Genomic DNA, 19,333 nt, shown 5'->3' on the forward strand with positions numbered 1-19,333 from the left:
TGCGAATTCTTCTTTTCCTTTTTTCTTTTTTTTTTTTTTTTAATGCAGAAAACGTGCATATTCCCTCACAGTGTGGGCTGCATCCTAAAACAAATCCTATCTTCAATTGTTTGCTTGTCTTATATGGACACAGGCCTCCTTTCATGAAAGCAGTGTCCTGGTGACAAGTGCAACAAAAGTTTCAAGTAAACCGATCATTGTGAAAATTGTAATCATATTTTTCTGTCTTGCTTTGGAGTCTGGTACATGGGCAGCTCAGTGGCACTGACAAAGCACATTATATGCCAATGGTTGCCAGTTTAATCTGAGCATCTTTGGTACTAACTTACATGACTTGGTTGTAATTTTCATATTTGAGTTGTTCATTTCACTGAAACTTCATTGTAGTGAAAAGCCATGCCTGAGCCTTTGTGCAACAGTCCTGCAGAGCTTTGGCCCTGGGTCCTTGATTTTTAGAATGGGGGGAAAGGTCCTACAGAGTACGAAACTTTCACTTGTTTGATCAAACTGGTCCTCACAAAGTGCTGACACTAGTGTCCAGCAGGAAGGTAGATGAAACAGGTTACTAACATACCATCAACGTGAGTATCAACGTTTATTTTGGTTTAAATTTGTATTGATAGGCATTGTAATTGGGAGATGAACAATTTATTAAAGCATTTGATAGTTTTAATTTTAAAATAATTTTGAGTTCACAAACAAGTAAGGAACCGAAGAAACATTGCAAAGTCAAATTAGAGAAGCCCTCAGTTGGGTCCTCTAGTTTTGCTCTGTAGGTATTTTTTGTAGTAAATATGTACGCTAATAAAAGTGTTCCTAAGAAAATACTCAGATGTCATAGAATATTTAAGTATTCCAATTATTCACTGAGATTTAGATTCCAGTTCTACAATTCCCTTACTTGATAAATTATTTTGTTGGTAGGCATCTTTTTGATGTTTTTGTAAAGGTCAGGCTTCACTAAAGATAACTCCATATTCTGTATGTGTATGAACTGTTTCAACAGGTTTCTAATATCAGAAATTTTGGGAGGCTTCTCTGAAAACAACTTCTGTCTGAAGAATGGCGTCATCTTCTCTACAAATTTGTGCATTGCTACTGGCTTTAGCAGGATTCTCCATTTTACTTGTTACTACCATATCCAACAGATGGAAAATTTCAGACACTGCAACAGTGCTAGTTACTGCAGACTGGATTTCTGAAGGTCTTTGGATGGACTGTGCAGTGACTGCTTTAGGATCAATACAGTGCAAGAACTTTCTCTACATGTTGAGTTCCGACAGTAAGTGCATGTGGCATATGTATATAAAATCCAGGGATGTAGTTTTATCCCTTCTTTCTGGACAGCGTGTTAGCACGGTTGGACCGCATATACTGCAGGTGTCACTGAGAGTCTGCTATGGACAGGATTTGTCCTGTAGTACTTGCAGACAGCTTAAAGGGCTCCAGTGAAACCCATATGCTTCACGCCGCAGTTCAGCTCAGTAACTGCTGTGACTTTACTGACATCTCTGTTGCATTGGCATAGGGGTGGTATACAATTAATCTAAGGGGGTTTTTTTATTGTTTTGGAAGAAATAGTGTCCTTTTACTTGGTCTAATTCTTAACTACAAGCAGATCATAGGTCAATGAGCGCTGGTGCTTTTTTGTGGCTTGGTGTGAGACAGGTCTTCATAGATATTCCAGAACTTGTTTGATACTTTGTGCTGAATCTGTGTATTTGTTCTGGAATTTCTCAGATTGGCCAGCTTACAATATGTCTGTGCAACTGATGCTTTTGTATTTTCTTGGTAGACTCTGCTAGCAGGGTAGTTTTTATCTGCAAATAGAGAAGGATTGTCTTTGTAGGGACTGAAAATTATTTGTTTGGATTATTCTGGATTTTTAAAATATCTTTCTGTAAACACCTTTTTTTATGGTAAAGGACTGTGAAGGACCAACATTTTAAGTTCTTTCCTCAGAAAACTGAGTGTAGAAACAGTAACACTATAGCCTTTGAAAACTGATATTTTGTTAAGCTTTCTGTCATAAACAGAACTTTGCATTTATTCTTTTACAACTTTCAGTATGGTGCAGTCACTTTACGAGTTATATAATGGAATCATTTCTTCAAGCCTTCCCTGCTTTATAGATCCCTGATTACTGTCATTGCTGTTTGTCTGGACTCTTTCCAGCTGATTTATTCCCGATTCGCAGTGCTCAAAACTTACAACCACCACATCTCACAGACTACGAATGCTTGCTATTTTTTGACACAGACCTGGACTCCACTGAAGTCAGAGCTGCCTAACTGTAAGGCAGATCTCTAAAATGGGAGAGTTTAGCTCTCAAGAGTTATCTCTTGAGATTCAGCATATTTGTGGTTCTTCCTCAGGGCCCTGACTTCAGAGGCCTCATCTGCTTTCATAACAATGGTGCCAGTTTAGGAATAAGTAAAGAGGCCAGAATTTCTAGCCTCAAAAGGACGCTAATCGTATCCTTCCAAGGATTTAAAAAACTCTACTCATTGTGTCAGAGACAATGATGTCAGCTTTTCATACTGTTTTGGTACCCCGTATCAGAATGCTCCTCTCTAAGACTTGCTCTGTGTAGATACCAGGATGCCTAAGTTTCATCTAGAAATTTAGGTATGATTTCTGGAAATCAGAGTGATGAGATGGGACCAACACTCCTTCTGTTCTTGTACATGGTAGCAAGATGACACGGATGCTTACGATCATGTGGCAGCTCTGCCTTGCCTTGTGTAACAGGCAGAAACATGTTTCAGCCCTGTTATGGAGACAAGCAGAGTCAATGTGGGGCAGCCTCCTTTTCTTAAACTGCAGTTTCATTACACCCAACATGGAAAGAAAATATTCCCCAGGAACAGAAGACTTCCTGGTGAGCTGAAGCAGGGGTTCTCTTCCCTCCCTTCCTGTGACCCCCATAACTGGAAGAGCCCTGGTTGCCAGGGCTCAGTGGATCATCTTCAGCTGTTCAAAGAAGTGTGTGTCCCCTAAAATCAGTGCGGGCTTCCTCATGCCAAATGACGGGCATGTCATGTGGCTGCCTCGACAGTAATTGCTGTCTATCGCAGGGCTGTTTCTCTTCCTACAGTGCTCGGTCAGCATTCCTGGGTCTTGAAACAAATCTGCAGAAGTGATCAAGAAGATACAGCTCATGTTGATCAAACGTATAAGTGTTTTTTCCCAACTATATTGGCTGATCTGATTTTAAAAAATACTATCATCTCGGTCTGTAAACCCTCTCTCAACCATATTACATGCAAATATGCTCTGTTTTGAGAATATCAGGAATTAGGAGCAATTTCTTTCTATGGTCATATATGTTTACATCTTGGTGTATCAATGTTAGCATTTTACTACATCAGGAGTACACTTTTGTGGTGAATTTTCCAATTATTCCTGTTTATTGTACTTGGTTTGCATTGCAGAGTGGTCTTGGTGTGCACAAATTGTTTTCCTCATGGATGAAGCTAAGCAGGGAAATATGCTCCAGGATACACCTCCTGACTTCCAACTGTTGACAGGTGTTCAGTTTGCCCCACTGGGTTACAGCAAGCCTGAAGGAAAACTCCCCAGTCGTGGATGGTGTTGATGTGAAGCTATCAACACCAACTCTTTTATGCTGCTGTTGCAGATCCTCCTGCAGAGCAGCGTGTGCTGTTATGTCCATCACTTACCAAGGTATAGTTTATGAAATTTAACGAAGAATAATCCTATGTTCTTCAACACTGTTGAAGAGTGATTTCCTTATGAGAATGATTGAAATGTCTGGTGCCATATAGGAAACACTCATGCATTTTAGATCTTCAGTTTAATCTTTTCTGTTTATATGTATGCCTTATGAGTGCCTATTGAAATAGCCACCTTAACTGCCATTAGGAAGAGATATTTTTTAAATGAACTTTTTTTTTTTTTAAATTCTTGGCAGCAGTATAAAATCTGGGGACACTTGATTCAAGTTTCCAACTAACCTCAACTTTGGAAGTGCTGTCAGCAGAAGTGGTTGCTGAGGTCACCAGAGTAATACCTGTGCATTCATAAATTAATTGGAAACTTTGAAGGGCTTTTAGTGGGATGCAGATATTCCAGTATACTGGTACAATGTGTTCATTTTACTGTGCCATCATTTTTCAGATTGCATTGACTTACCAGAAGGAGGGAATTCTGTAAAAGTCAGCTGAGAAGATCAATTCTTGCCACATGCCATCTAGTTTCTTTAAAAGACTGCAAGTACAGAGCTGCACAGGATCGCACTGGCTGTGCTGCCAAATCTGTTCTTATTTAAATCAATGGCAATGATCCTCTTGGCTGCCAAGGGAGCAAAAAAGTCATGGTGGCACTGTAGTATCCTTTTACAGCTGAGCCTACCAACCTACAGCATCAGCTCAAAGTGACCGGTGAATTTGGAAAAAAACCCCCACAGATATCTGTTATAGGCAAGTTGTGACTTTCTCAATGGCTAATCCTTCTGGTAGTCTTTAGGTAAATGCCTTGAATCTCTTACTGTGTTGCATCATAGCAGGATTATTTTATGAAGAAACTCTGACTCAATTTCCTGGAGATAAGAGCAGGTTATCACTGCAAGAGATGGTTAACCCAGCTTGGATACACAAGCAGTTTAAGGTATTAACATTAGTGTGTGATGTGAATTGAGTCTATGATATTGTTTCGTCAAGAGCAGGAGCAAGTAAACCAAGTTTAACATACTTCTACTTTGCCTAGATTTTTTTAAATACTAAGATATTCTGACAAAAACAGATGCAATGAGATGATATATATTATTTTTCATATAGCTGTTTTCCTTCATCATTTTATTCCTTTTGAGATAGGTCTGTCACACTGGCTCATTCATTCCCTTATATTTCATTTCCGTGAAACATACATTATTACAATTGTATTCCAGTGTAAGTGAGACTATTATTAATACTGAATGTGTTTAACTATAGATCAATAGACTGTAAAATATTAATGGAAACCACTCATCCACAGACTTAACCTTCCTGAAAGAAGCTGGCAGTACAGTTGCTATGGATTACTTATCACCATAACGCCAAAAAATGTGTTAAGTTCCTGTTCTCAAGCTTTTTTATGCTTGAGTCATCAGGAAAATAACACAGTAAAGCTTTTTGATTAGAGATCAATAATAAAATTACAAACAATTTTAATCTTGTGTAAACCCTAGTTGACTTCAGAGGAGAGACAGAAATAAGATATTTGCCAAGATTATCACTCTTACAAGATATTTTGTAGAAATACTGACTGGACTTTGTAGGCTGAGACCAGAAATAGGCTCACTTTGTCACTTCTCATTAGAAAAAGACTCAATATTGTCTTTTTTTAAAAAAAATGTTAATATCTTTATCATGAACTGCTCCCACTTCTTATTGTCATGCACTGTAAGCCTTATCTCTGGGGTTGAGCAAAGAGCAAAGGTAGTCTCATTTTGGAGTGAAACCCAGAGATAAAACAGCAAGGAGGCTTCTGAAAGGCTTCAGTTGATTGTAATCTAATTATAGGGATATTTAACTGTTACTACTTACAAGTATGACTGCTGCATTGGAAATTGTTGGGTTTCTTTTGTGTTTGGGTGGGTTGGCAATTATTGGAGCTACTTTGCCAAATAATTATTGGAAAGTCTCCAGTATACATGGTAGCGTGATCACAACGTCTACACTGTTTGAAAACCTGTGGAAGAGCTGTGCAGAAGACAGCACTGGAGTATCCAACTGCAGAGAATTTGACTCTATGCTTGCACTGCCTGGTATGTGACTTTGCACAGTCTTGTTTATATTTCTTCAAAATTTGTTTGAAAAAAGTAGAAAGGCTTTTGTTTTGGTAATCTGGTAGTACTGGAACATAACTGGCCAAGAAGGACTTTGTGGATTGAAGAATAAAAAAAAAAAATCTCTTAAGCAGCAGAATTGTGTCAATCATATTAGGAAAGGCTATAAAATAAGGTAAATGAAGTTGTTTGATCAAGCATTTATTTTAATAGGAATTTTAAATATGGTGTAATCTCTTTTCTAGCATCTTGTGGGAGGAATCAGTAGGAGATACTTTTTTAACACATCTTGTGACAGTTCCATGTTTATTTGGAATTATTGTATAGGCCTTCTGTTGCAATACTTGATAGCTAATGTACTGTACCTGGATTTTTTTCATATAATAGGTAAGAAATACTATTTATGGCTAAGAGGTGGTAGCGGTTTTTGTGTGTTGAGACTGAAAATCATAGATAATGCAAGAAGTACAATGAGTATATGTTATACATGTTATAAGTTATACAATGAGTATATGTTATAGATTAATATACTTGTCAGGACTTGTTAACTAATGTCTTGTTGGATGTGGCTCTAAATATCAGGAAATTTAGATCTGTTGGCTCCTGTACTTCATATCAGTCTTCAGCAGAATTGCAGATTGTGCTCAAATGCTCAACCAAGGCAATATTCTGTGGATAGTAAGCATGTTTATAGACAGTAAAACTAGTTTTTATTAATCTTGAATAATTTGGTATGTAAATACTTATCCCAGAATAAAAGTGCCTTCCTACTTAGTTGAATCCACACTGGGAGGTGGCTAAACTGAATAGGTAGGAGGATACTCCTAATCTGAAGAATGTGTAATGTAGGGTTAGTGGGAATGGGTATTACATTCACTTTCTCTCTGTCTGAAGTAAACCGATGTTGTTGACCAGCTCTGACGCTAGCATAGCAATTCTCTGAAACTGTCTGTGCCTGGTATTTAGGGAATAATCTGTTCTTTTCATCTTTTAGTGTTATCTAACAATTGGATTTAACATGCACGTGTGTATTAAGAGGACCACAACCCTATTTAAGCTTCTTAGACTCAGCAATAGCAGGATCATGTCCGTCAGGCATTATCCTCTGCAGAGCGCTTATGTGAGTGTGCTTTTGGTTCATGTATAAACCCCTTCTAGGGCTGGTTTGTAACTCTCTGCCACCAACTCTGGGCAGCATCTTCTCACTGATGTATTTACACAGTGTTGCCTCTGAGAGTATCATATAGCTCCCATGTGTGCAGATGTGGGCAATGGGGCCACATCAGGTCAGCATCTTGGAGCTGCTGAGAAAGGAAAAAAAGTGGGTTTTAAAGAAATTGGGGAGAAGGGGAAGGCAGAAAAGAGCATCATGATTAGATGTGCTAAAGCAAAATAGAAAGGAAGGCAAGCAACAGCAAGGCTCCTGGAGTATTGCGGATAACAACATGGAGTCAGCAGGAAGGAAAAAAATGGGTCCAGAGAGAAAGTAAATTAATAGACCAGGCTCTGAAAGTGAATTTGTAAAGATTGAATTTGATCTGTTGAAGAGGACATCAGTTACGCTGTTGGCAGTATATTTGGCAATATATTTGAGGGGTATAGGCACGGGGAAGGGGAAGAGAAAAGCAGCTTGCAGAATTTTAGAGAAAAAAGGGTTTTAGAAAGGAGAACTAAAAAAGAAACCAGTTAGAAGACACTGAATTGTAGAAAACGTTGAGAGGACAGTTGGGCAAACCAGGAAAGAGGAAGAAAGTGGAGTTGGTAGCAACAAGGCCTGAGCAAACAGCAGACCTCCAAGAATGTCTGCAGCCCTTGCAGATATGTGCCAAGGCAGACTAAAAATTAACATGGTCAGTTTAGGCGTATTTCAAATTGCTGTGTAGAAACTTATCTGGACCTGCTACAGCAGAAGATGCCAGGGATTGGCAAGCAAGAAAAAAAAAACAACAAAAAACCCGAACACAAAAGTGTGTTTGTGTCCTCTCATCAGAAGGACCATAAAGATTTTCCATGAAGGTTTCCTTATTGGCAACTAAGCTATGTGGTATACTTCTGGTTTTTGTTTTGTGCATGGGAAATATCAGACTTGATTCTTCTAAACAGATTTAAAGCTTTTGAATTCAGGAAGCCATTAGCCCAAATCAGAAATGTTTTGAAGTGAGGCCCTTTTTAAAAGCAATATTGCATAATGTTGAGACCATGACTGGCTACTATGTGTAGTTAGCACTATCTACCAACTAGATCAAACATTTGATGTAAAACAATTAGTTAGCTGCCAAATGCTTTTCAAACTCTTTTTTTTATTTTTTTTTTTTATTTCTTTTTAAAGTTCCATAGGTGTTTCCCAGGATTTTGGGATAATTTCTTACAATTAGTGTTAATTGATAAAATGAACTGACTTTGTATCTTGTTCCATAAGCTCATTTTTAAGATAAAGATAACACAAAATTGAGCTTTCTGGACTGTGAAGTAAGCTCCTCAGTTAAGGCTGTTGAGGTTATTGTATTGTGGTACAAAAAGGATATGGTATGAAATCTCTTCTATTAAAATAATACAGCCATTGGCTTGCAAGCAGTTAGCCTGAGGGTATGCTTGTGTGTCCTGGAAAGATACAGGGAGTCCCGTCAGGACTGCAGGAGGCCCAAAGACCTGAAATGTAAGTTGTTGGATCGCTGCTATGGGTAATTCCTGCTGCCATGGTGTAAGATCCCAAACTAAAAAGCAGCATCAGAGTCGAGTGCTTGTCCTAACAGTATCTTCTGCAGGCAAAACCCTTGAACTGTTAATGGTGCTTTGAGGGGTCTTTTCACTTTTATTGCTGTATGTATTTTTCCCCAAAAATTTTAAAATTAATGCTTAACAAAACATTAATTCCTTGAATGATGTTATCCTTTAATTCTGTGTATTTATCTCATGACCGTTTATTACTGTCTTTGATAACTCTTAAGCTTGCAGGACCAACACTCTTAAGCCACATAAAACTATACAGCCCACTGAGTCTGAGTGTGAATCTATCATTTTACCTTCTGTTTCTGTGCCTGATTTTTGTTGTCTGGAGAGTTACGAGCTCACTCCGCTATAAAGCTAGAGAGCAGGTTACTGTGGAGGACGTGGAGGTGATCAGGGAGCAAGAGCTTGAATGCTAGCATCAACAGTGTGACTGTCCAGATGCAGTCCAGTTCAGACCCTTTTAATGTGTGGTCATAGAATCATTTAGGTTGGAAAGATCTTAAGATCGTCAAGGCCAACAAACGTTAGCAGCCAAGACCTGCTGGACTGGTGACACTTGGCATGTTTATCTCATAACAAAGGTGCCAAAGTGCCATTTGACCTGGGACCCGCCAAATCCAGGGTGCCATTTTAAAGGGGCGCAAAGTCCCTGTCTGACCTTACTTCTTAAGGGTGGTTAATAATCTGGCCCCAGTTTTTGTGCAGTCGATAACCTAAAGGTGAAGACCGGGAGCTTAAGCAATGCAGAATTGTCAGCATACCAAATTCCCTAACGTGCTCACGCCAGCTGTAACCTCTCTTGGAGAGGAGTGCTGCAGCTCTTGGATCCACTCGTCTCCCATTCCTTAACCCAACTCAGAGTTTAAAGTGCACTGCTAACTCGAGCATTTTCTTTCTCATCTCTTACTGGAAGTAGCACAGCCGGCACATTTTTTCAGTTCCTCTGTAGTGCCAGAGCCCCGCACACCTTGGCCAGGACCCGGAGTTCAGAGGTGTGCTGTGCACTCAGCCGTGCAGGTGTAAGGAAGTCATCAGGACTTGTGAGTAGGAGACTTATTTCTGCTCCTGTAAATGACCATACATACTGCTACATGTTTTCACAGGACTTAAAGATGTAAGCTATGAAGGGCTTCCTGTAATTTTTCAGGGTTTACTAAAGCCCCAAGAGGATTTACTGAGCTTATAAAGTGTAAGTGTAGTTCAACTCTGAAATCTGATTGACTTGAAGGCTAAACACTTGAGGGTGTTGGACAAGATTCATTTATTACTGCTCCTGTTAATTTTGTCACTCCTCCTAATCACTTGAATTTTTTCAGCACAAGATTCATTTAATTTCTGTATAGATCCTGATTTGTTTTCTCTTTTTCTGTCTTAGCTCATATTCAGGCATGCCGTGCCTTGATGATTACTTCCATCCTTTTGGGATTCATAGCTGCAGTACTCTCACTGCTTGGTTTGAAGTGCACAAACGTTGGGTTGAGCGATGAAGATGGAAAAATGAAGTTTGCTGTGACGGGAGGATTTCTCTTTATTTTAGGAGGTAATACGGAGGCTGAAATGAGAATGCTATCGACACTTTGTATTGCTTTCACAGCTAGACTAAATGAAATGAACACTTGTTCTTGGTTTAAAGCTGTTACAGCTGTTAAAGGAATCATTCACCTGTGTGCTTTTTAAATTTTTTCTGGTAGGTCTCTGCTCCATGGTGGCTGTTTCTTGGTATGCTGCGATGGTTACTGCTCAGTTTTTTGACCCATTGTATGCTGGAACCAAGTAAGTTAACAGATCCATCAAACCAAACTCCCTCATGTGTTACAGACAGCTGCACTAACCTCAGCTGCTCCAGAGTTTCAGATGGATCCCATTATCCAGTCATACAGACAGGAGGAAAAAAATCTGTCTTGAGGGAAACTTTTCACCTTGGAAATGTTTGCTGTTGGTGGGGAGGGAGGAGAGGTCTCTTTGGGACAGTTTAGTGAATGTGTGCGGCATATCAGCCCCACACTGAGGGGTTTCTGTACTGTGTTTACATTTTCTTGTGAGACTCAATTAAGTGCACATCTCGGTGCTATGAAGAAGTGAAAGTCTTAATTTTGTCATTTAGACCAAAACAGGTACAAAATTCTAGCTATGGCTAGAATACAATGCCTCAGATGTACAAGCAAATGAAAAAATGTACAGAAACCAGCTTGAACTGCATACTAGTGACCTGCAGTTAGCTGAGAAACATCATTGAAGTGTGCTGCTTGTCTTAAAGAACTAGAAAAATATTTTTCACTATATATTAACAGCTCAACATTTATTTGCCTTATGAATGAAAATAAGGCAAAGCTTGTGGGACTATCAGCTCATACAGTTGTGCACAAACAAGTTTTGAGATATAAAAGCCCTCATTCTTGTCTGATATAAAAGCAACAGTCTTCAAAACCAAATGCCTGCTTATGGCACCTTATCTAGGTCAATAGAATTAGCAATGAGGAACAAGGGTGGAGGTGAGTGAGCCTCTCCTTCAGAGGGGGAAAAAGGGAGAGTGAGACATAATGTATTGTCTGTGGAACACGAGAGCTCTGGTTTGGGAAAGAGGGGTAGCTCATACACTTGGCAGGGGTACCTCTGACAAGTATGTATTTTTTTAGATCTGTAAACTATAACCCTTTAGTTCCTAGGATCATATTTGAAGTAGTTTATAAGTTTCCTCCTGAGGATCAGTTCAGGGAAATCAGAGGTGAAGTGCTTTGTTATGAATCAAAGTACTTCAAGCAATTGCTTTGGATGTTTGTCAGTTTTCCTTGTGTTTTCAAACAAGCTCTTACAAAGAAATTGCACTTGCAAATACTTTTTGTTGTTTTATATCCCCTGGAGAGAATTATATGAAGGGTAATAAATATGTTAGAGGACCGAAACAACTGTTGATAAGGAATTTCAGTTAGTGGGGTAGTTAGCGAGTTTTGTAGTTATCTGGTATAACTTTGGGGCTTCAATATCAATGCACGTTAATCAGTTACCACAGTGTTTGCATTCAGTAGCTAAAGAAATCTTTTTTTTTAATATCTGAACTTCATGTTTAAGACTATCGATTCACTAAGCAGTTCTTAGTGACTTAGCTTTGATCATTGATAAAGGCAGACATGCTCTTGAGGAAGTTTGTGCTCCTTGGACTGTGAGACAGGTTTAAATTCAATTGCAGGCCAGTATTGATCTTCACTCTTAAGAAACTGGCAAATCTGTTTTTTCAGATTGCATTTTTTTGGCCTGACTTCAGCAAAATAGTGAAGTTAACCTCTATTAATTCTTAGAGGAATTTCTCATAGAGCTGCGAAGGCAATCAAGTTCTCCCGCAGACTCCTCTTATATACTTTCCTTTGGTATGATGTCTACAGCATTCCTGTCTATAGGCAACTAGTGAGCAGAGATGAGTGCGTGCACTGTGCAGCACCCTCTGATTGTTCCTTAGTATTCCTCCAGCAATTTCCACCCTGTTTTTTTGTGAAAATGATCATCTCTGTTCTGTGTTTGGAAAGCACCTAAAACAGTGGAGACCTTGCAGGGAACATGGGGCGCAGCAAACCTGTGTAAACCTCTGAAACCTTCCTGTTAACAATTAATTCTGGAATCAGAAACATTCACACTTTTAAATGATGATTTTGTGTTTACAAATAGAAAGGAAACACACATATCTGGTTTCAGTATACCTTCTGCACAGTCCACAACACTTAACTCTGGTGTCTCAGACCAGAGGTACAACCATATTGTGGATATAGTCTTTGTCCAAATAGAAAAAATTTGGTTTTCTCCTTTTGTGAAACTCCTGCCAGACTTTACCAGGCTCGATCATGTCTAGTTGTTGGGTCAGATTCATTATCTGTGAATTTCTTGGACTGGACTAGGGGATTTCCTGAAGGGTGTAGTTTTGTACAGTAAAATGGAGAACTATCCTTTTTTAAACTGGGACTGCGCATAAATGTATTTCAGCTATATAACCACATAGAGTGCTGTATATTTTTAGGATGCTTAAGTTTGATAACTAGCCCTACACAAATGGTTACTTGTAGGCAATCTAGCATTGTGTCCATAGAAAAGTGGTTCCTATGGTTTGCCACTTCTTGTGACACAGGCAGTAAGGTCTGAATCATTCAGGTTCAGAAAATGACTTCAGTGGCACAGCTAATATAAGGGTAAAATAAGTGCTGTGGACTGCACAGAAGGAATATTATTATCATTTATTATCAACATTTTATTAAATATATGCAAGTATTTATTGCTGCTTATCTTTATGTTGCTTAGTACTTTCTGCTCTGTCACTGATTTGGTAGAGTACTTAAATATCCATGTAAGAGTTTTACTGAACAGACACAAACCCATCTCTGTTCTCCTCTGTTATCTGTTGAAGTACCTTTCAATTAGCTGATTTCTAAGCAGAATAGAATTTGTTTGTTTGCATGATTTGTGCATCTCATGGCTCAGTCTAAAATAATGGCTTTGTGATCCTCTTATATGCTGTTTCCATAAAATCTTTCATGTTTCAGGTATGAACTAGGAGATGCTCTGTACTTAGGCTGGGCTGGATCTGTTCTTTATATGCTTGGTGGGATCTTACTGACCTGTTCATGCAAAGGGAAGAAAAGACAGGATTACAGGTAATCTTGGATTTGTCAGTTGAAATAGTAACTGTCAATTATATACCATTTTCTGTTGGTATACTATTCTTTCTCCCTCACCCCCGGTATAAATCTGTAGCCATATAAAGTACAAACAGGAAATTGTACCTATTAATTCAGCGCTGTGGCATGGCACAGACTTGTGATGGTGGGGGGGATGCTGTACCAAACACTTGTGCCTCTCAGATAGTGTACTCGTTGATACTTTGCCATCAGTGGTCACCTCTAATGAGTATTTAGTAATTCTGGGTACTGCTGATGGTTCTAAGATTTACATGATGAAAATGTGCAATGAAAGAGTGAACTATCTGTTACAAAAATAAAAGTATATCAAAGAATACAGTGTATTATAATCAAGTTCTGCAATACTCACTACTATTAAAATACTGAAACAGCATTTAATTTGCAGAAAGTGTAATGGCATTTTCCTCCCAAAACATATCCAATCGATCAGTAGATGTATATGATTTTGTTGCACATCAAATCAGAAAAGTTGAGATTTCCGGCCTAAATGTTTAACCTTGCCTGGATATTTTTTTTTTCAATCTTAAATTATTCACACATACACAAGGTCCCTTTCTGAAGGAGAGGGATGAAATTGTCAGAAATAGCAGAGGTCCATGTCTACCCAGGAGAGCCCAAATAGCTTGGAGGCTGTACTGGCTAAGCTTGAGGGGATGATAACATGGAAGGGAGAAGCATGCTCTCTGCTGCTGTATTTCATCTTAGGAAAGTTTTATCAAAATACGTAACGAGTTAGAGTGTTCCATTGATACTCCATTGCCTAATCTGCAGCCATTTAAATTTTATGGTAATGTTTCATCAGCCACATTGGACTTTAGATCTTGCTCATCGCACTTTGATACAAAGTACAAAATATCTTGAAACATCTGAAAAATTAGGTAAAACTGATGTATGAAATAGAAGTTCAACATGACGAATGGCAGCTGAAGGGGTTGGCTGAAGATTTTGGCTGAGTTTTCCTTTCTCATCATCTTGATTCCTGTATTAAAAACTGCAGCTTGCACAAAGGCATTAAGATCTAGGTTCTCTTCTGCTTTCGGGACTTGACTAAAATGCCTCGAGGAAGAGCACACGTGAGCTGGGAATCCAGAGTGTGTTTCTGGTTACAAGAGAGATGGCTGTGCTGCCTGCCAAAGAGCCCATCTCTTTCCCCGTAGCTACAAGACCGATGAGAACAGCAGGCCTCTAATTTCCACACCTTTGTGAAGTATGTGCTACCGGTGGGATGGATGCAGATCAAATGAGTAACTTTCTAAGTATCTGAAACTGTGGACATGTGTGTAATACCTATTATTTTGTATCTTTTTTTTTTTTCTTACTTTACAGTTGCAACAAATACGCATATTCAGCAGGCCAGGCAGCGCATCAGCAGCGCATTTACACCAAAAACTCTGAGACAATCATAAGCAACAAGGAGTATGTCTAAACTTATCTTTTACGTCGCTTGTAACGTTAGTAGGTTATGAACTCAAATAAAGAAGTGAACTACTTCCAGGGTTCCGGTTCGAAGTTGCAATCTTTCATCTTAGTTTGGAGCAGTACAAAGAGGAGGTACAGTTTTCAATGTAAACAGGAATAGTTTTCCGGGAATGGTTTTCAAATGTAAATAGGTTTCTGCAGAAAAAGCTGTGATGTGAAATCCTGCGGCTTGAAGGTTTTCTGCACACTGAGAAGCCCGGTAAAATTTAACCACAGAGTACGGTGTATCTTGTGACAATCATCAAGAGCAACTGTTTCTATTTCAGCTGACTCAAAAATGCGGAACTGATAATGCTGTAGCTGACTGCAAGTTATTACGCCTCACAGTTAGAAATGTGTTTTCATTAATGTTTAGCTTCCTGCTTTTGTTTAGCAGCTTTAGCTTTTGACAGGAAATAAACTTTATTCCATAGACTGGCTGAAACAGGGTTTTTTTGATGAGTGGTATCCTGGCCATTAATAAGGATGCAGTCTACATACTGTGGGCTTGAAGTCTCATGTTATTCTGAAATTTATGTTATGTATGATAGTCAAGATTTATAAAAGTTACCAAAAATTCCCTGAGAACCACTCACCTCCAAATCTGCAGATGTGCAACAAATTTCTTGTTGGTTGTGATGCAGATACCAAAGATAAATGATACAGAATGAACCAAACACAGCTGGAAGTGGAGAAAGCATCTGGTGCGAAAATGCCTTGTGATAACTAAGAAGATGATAGACTCTTTTTTTTTATTTTTATTTCTATGTTTTCAGCTTTTGAAATAATCCTATTTTAACTTTGAGCAATCTTTAACTTTTGGAACTTCTGTTGCATCTGACTTGTCTAATTCATGTAATTCCCCAGTGGCTTTATTCTCTGTCATTGTTCCATCATTACAATTTCTGCCTTAAACTACTTCACTGCTGGGAACACGTTTGCCTTGTGTAAGCACTTGGATGACGATGAGCTAACTTTGTATTGATGCTTTGAGCACCATGGAATGGAATTTCACACGGCAGGTTCACAGGTTTTATAACTCGTCCCTTTTAAATTACAAATGTATTAATACAGTTTGACAAAATACCTTGGTGTTTCTCTCTGCTTTTAATGTCTAATGATAAACATAATTGTAGCCTGATTTAGATGGTTCCTGCAGCTTCCTTGATATCCCAATAGATAATTTCACAGGGCAAGCAGTCTTAGCAGAAATGATTTAGCCATGTTTCTTGCATGCAGATACAGCTGACTTGTAAACTGACACATTAAGGTATGAACTGGGCACTGATAGGTCTTGTTAGGCTTAGTAAGTAAAGCTAAAAGGAGTTAGGATTACTTTTAGATTGCCAGTGTCATCTTCTTCCCTCCACTATCAACTATTGTTTTTAAAATCATTCCTTTGGTATTTTGGAGACTGATTTCAAAAGCTGAAAAGGCACTTAACTTGCACCGTGGGAGCTGAACTCCTTACCATCATCTGCATATTCTGTCCTCTGGATTTTTAGGTAATTTCGGGATGGTATTTTGCTCTCGTTGAATGTAAGGAAAATGCAGAACTCAGGCAGAGACTAAGCAGTTCCAGAGTTAGTTTCCCACCAAAGGTTGTGTCAGCTCATGAACATGAATTATGACCCAGTGCGATAGAAATTCAGAACTTCCTTGGTCTGGCATCAGGTCTTCTAGTGATGTCACTGGGAAGTTTAATTAAAAACCAAGAGTAAAATCTCTATGTAGTAACTTATTAATTTGTTCAATACGTTGTTATCGTATTCAGGGCCATTCAGGGGAAAATAAATGCTGAAGATATCATGCCTTTCTCTGTTTGTTTACAGTCCTTCCAACCATTTTCTGTTTCTGCTGTTTCTCCCTGCTTATCTGCCCCTTTCCCATGCACCTTCAACGGTGACGCTCTGAATGGATTAGATGCACCATCAACTCAGCTTGGGGAGTAAGGCATTTTATGTATAGACGATATATGAAGTGATTATTTTGTTTTTAAATCTGTAGCAAGCCACTTTAAAATAGCAATGTGTGAAGATGTTTTAAAGAGAGTTAAGTCCTTTGCTCAGCAGATCAGACTGCTTTGGTATCTGCAAATCTTCTTCATACCTCTGCAGCTGAGACCAAAATCCTGCATTGGGTTCTGCTACTGGTCTGGCAGTCTTCACAGTCTAAGAAAAAGGAGAGACATTGTAGAAGCAAGGGTGGGTATCATGCAAACAGATTTTTTTTTTTCCCCTATTAGACTTTTGAGACAATTTACTTTGGTTTTGATTTGGCTACAGAATAATAAACAGCTATTTGGTGAGCTGACCTTGCTCTGTGCTTGCTAAGACCTCTTGGCATGTGGTCCCTGTTACAGAATGGATTCATAGGCAAGAGATGAAAAGGAGCTCTTGAATTTGCTGGAAATGTGAATGTCTCTCACAAAGTGTGGTGACACCGCTCATGTTTAAGATAGCCTGGAACTGGCTCACGTGTCTGCACGCCTCTGTCTAGTACTGAGCAAAACTGTTATCTAGATTGAGACTTTAGTGATATATACTTACCAAATGGGTGAAGACTAAAAGACCCGAGGGCATGAGTCGTGTATTGGACAGGCTTCCTAACAAAGCTGAGGTGGTATTACTCGTAGCTAGCTAGTCCCTAGCTATTTAGCACACCCGGCAGATGCTGCTGCTTTGCTGCGTTGAGCTGTCGCATCGGTGATAAGAGCAAATCCTGCCAAACAACTTCTGCGCACATGTGCATCCATTTCACTCATCTGCTTTATGCCTCTGTCTTTAACTTCACTTATCATGACTAAGCAAACAATAGGGAAAATGGTCACAAAGCAACCAACTTTGCATATTTGCTACCAGTGCTTAAATCCTATTTGCATTTGTAATTATGTTTGTCCTAGAAACCTCATGCTGAAAGCTTATTTGTCTGAGTTGGGGGTGAAAAAGCTTACAGTGGCATTTTTTTTTTTTTATTCAAATGTTGTCTATCTATGTAACTGCTAATAAACAGGTGAGAGCACCAAAATAGTTCTATGAGAAATCATCATTACTCATAACAAGCATTGCATTTCTTACCCAATCGATGTCTAAATATAAATCTGGGTGTACAATACCTCAAAGGCAGCCTTGAGCGGGAGCTTTCTGTGTTTCATCAGATAAGCAGTGCAAACGGCAGCTGATCGGCTGCGGCCATTTTTACAGTAAACTAAGCACTTCCCACCGCTCTTCACAGCCTCTTCTATAGCATCACTGCACTGCTCAAAATACTGGTACAGGTCTTCAGCCGGATCATCGAACACAGGCACGCGTATGCCCCGCACCTGCTGGAGGCCAGGGAAGGGCTGCTGCCTGGTGACATTAACGCAGAAGGTGACTCCCTCTTGCGTGAGCAGGTCCTCGTTGCAGGCTGCCCTGGCGTTGCTGATGAGCAGCGAGGAGGTGACCTTGCAGAGCTGGAGCATCGGTGGCCAAGGCCACAGCGGCACCGGCACTGCCGCAGAGCTCCCTAAGTGCCTCCTCTGTGCAGCATTTGAGCCACTGCACAGCCCCGGTGCAGTGGGACGCTGGGGGGGGGGTGTCAGGGTGCGGGTTCCTCCCCCCAGCAATGTGTACGGGCTGCGCTGGGCTGTGCTATATTTATCCCTCTGTACATTCTTGGGCATAAAGGCTTCAGGTGGGTCCTAGTGCCTGCTGGATCCTGAGAGCTGCATTTAAACAGCTAAAAGCCATTTCAGAGCTCACAGGACATTTGTAAAACAATCAGATTTGTATAGCGCCTGCTTCTATAGCTGCTTCTTACAAGAAGCTAAAACCTCTGTCTAACTTGCAGGAAGGCTGCTGCTGGGGTCACCACTGATGCAGTATTGATCTGATCACCTCCAGCTTACTGCCAGATCATCTAGTTGCCCCTCACCTACAGCAGCAGTGCCTTGTGTGTGCCCAGAAAATGATTTACTAGGCTAATTAGATACGGTAGCACTAATCTTTCTGGACTTCAGTAAAATTGCTGGTGTGGTGCCAGGGCACAGTATCTTGCGTGTGATTGCGCAGACACGCGCTCCGTCTGTGACGGGCGGGGATGGGGCCAAGGGCCTGACCAGGGGAACGTCACATCAGCCAGTGCCGGGCTGTGCTGCAGGGCTGGACGCGGGTACCAGCTGCTTCCTGGCGTTGAGCTTCTTCAACACTTTCCTTTCTGGCCATAACGCAAACAGGAGCCTGTGACTGATACTGGCTGCTGGCACGAAGATGAACCTTGCCTAGCACAGCAGGAGGGCATGGACTAACAGGACTGGTGTGAAATGCAATGCCAGCAGCATCTTCAGCCCCCGGGGCATCTGAGAGGTTTCCAGCCGCTGGGACACTCACCCCAGCACTGGTGCAGGAGGCCTCCGTGTGCCACCAGCCCAGAGCAGCACTGCCAGCATGTTAGCACCAGGAAATCTCACTGCTGCTGCACCTGTGATGCTTCACCACCAGCCACAGATGTTTACTAGCTACCTGCCTGCAGCTGACTTGAGGAAGTTCATGCTTGAAGTTGTCCCTTCCCACCAGCCTGCCCTGTCTCGTGTCCCTGTGCGGAGGAGGAAGTAGGAACAGGGTAGTTATTGGTACAGAGTGTATAAGCCAAATGCAAATGCCATCTCCTGGTGCTGAAGACTTTTGCCTCCTCT

General features: G+C 40.2%; 2 protein-coding genes across 3 annotated transcripts; one reads left to right on the forward strand and one right to left on the reverse strand.

Moving 5' to 3' along the window:
* The first annotated feature begins 484 nt into the window (after window positions 1-484).
* On the forward strand, window positions 485-15,509 carry LOC104638249 (claudin-15). Of its 2 annotated transcripts, none has more exons than XM_010306002.2 (6): window positions 485-581; window positions 1,007-1,282; window positions 9,894-10,058; window positions 10,210-10,291; window positions 13,045-13,155; window positions 14,527-15,509. In XM_010306002.2, the coding sequence occupies exons 2-6, from the start codon at window positions 1,063-1,065 to the stop codon at window positions 14,624-14,626; spliced, it is 678 nt and encodes a 225-aa protein (XP_010304304.1). In that variant the 5' UTR covers window positions 485-581; window positions 1,007-1,062; the 3' UTR covers window positions 14,627-15,509. The 2 variants fall into 2 exon arrangements, with proteins under 2 accessions (XP_010304304.1, XP_075616988.1); XM_075760873.1 differs by having other exon boundaries at window positions 486-581; window positions 1,149-1,282.
* DUSP28 (dual specificity phosphatase 28) lies at window positions 15,397-18,231 on the reverse strand. Its single transcript, XM_010306012.2, has 2 exons — window positions 17,774-18,231; window positions 15,397-16,829 (listed from the first exon to the last, which is right to left on the reverse strand). The coding sequence occupies exons 1-2, from the start codon at window positions 18,119-18,121 to the stop codon at window positions 16,701-16,703; spliced, it is 477 nt and encodes a 158-aa protein (XP_010304314.1). The 5' UTR covers window positions 18,122-18,231; the 3' UTR covers window positions 15,397-16,700.
* Between the last annotated feature and the right edge of the window lie 1,102 nt (window positions 18,232-19,333).

The sequence above is a fragment of the Balearica regulorum genome, chromosome 9 (genome assembly GCF_011004875.1).
Source record: "Balearica regulorum gibbericeps isolate bBalReg1 chromosome 9, bBalReg1.pri, whole genome shotgun sequence".
NCBI classification, from domain to species: Eukaryota; Metazoa; Chordata; class Aves; order Gruiformes; family Gruidae; genus Balearica; species Balearica regulorum.

Coding starts and splice junctions, on each gene's coding strand:
- LOC104638249 (XM_010306002.2), top strand. CDS start 1,063: ATGGCGTCATCTTCTCTACAAATTTGTGCATTGCTACTGGCTTTAGCA. Junction 10,059..10,209: donor ATTTCTCTTTATTTTAGGAG/GTAATACGGAGG, acceptor TTTTTCTGGTAG/GTCTCTGCTCCATGGTGGCT. Junction 10,292..13,044: donor CCATTGTATGCTGGAACCAA/GTAAGTTAACAG, acceptor TTCATGTTTCAG/GTATGAACTAGGAGATGCTC.
- DUSP28 (XM_010306012.2), bottom strand. CDS start 18,121: ATGCTCCAGCTCTGCAAGGTCACCTCCTCGCTGCTCATCAGCAACGCC. Junction 16,830..17,773: donor CGCTCAAGGCTGCCTTTGAG/GTATTGTACACC, acceptor CCTTTTTCTTAG/ACTGTGAAGACTGCCAGACC.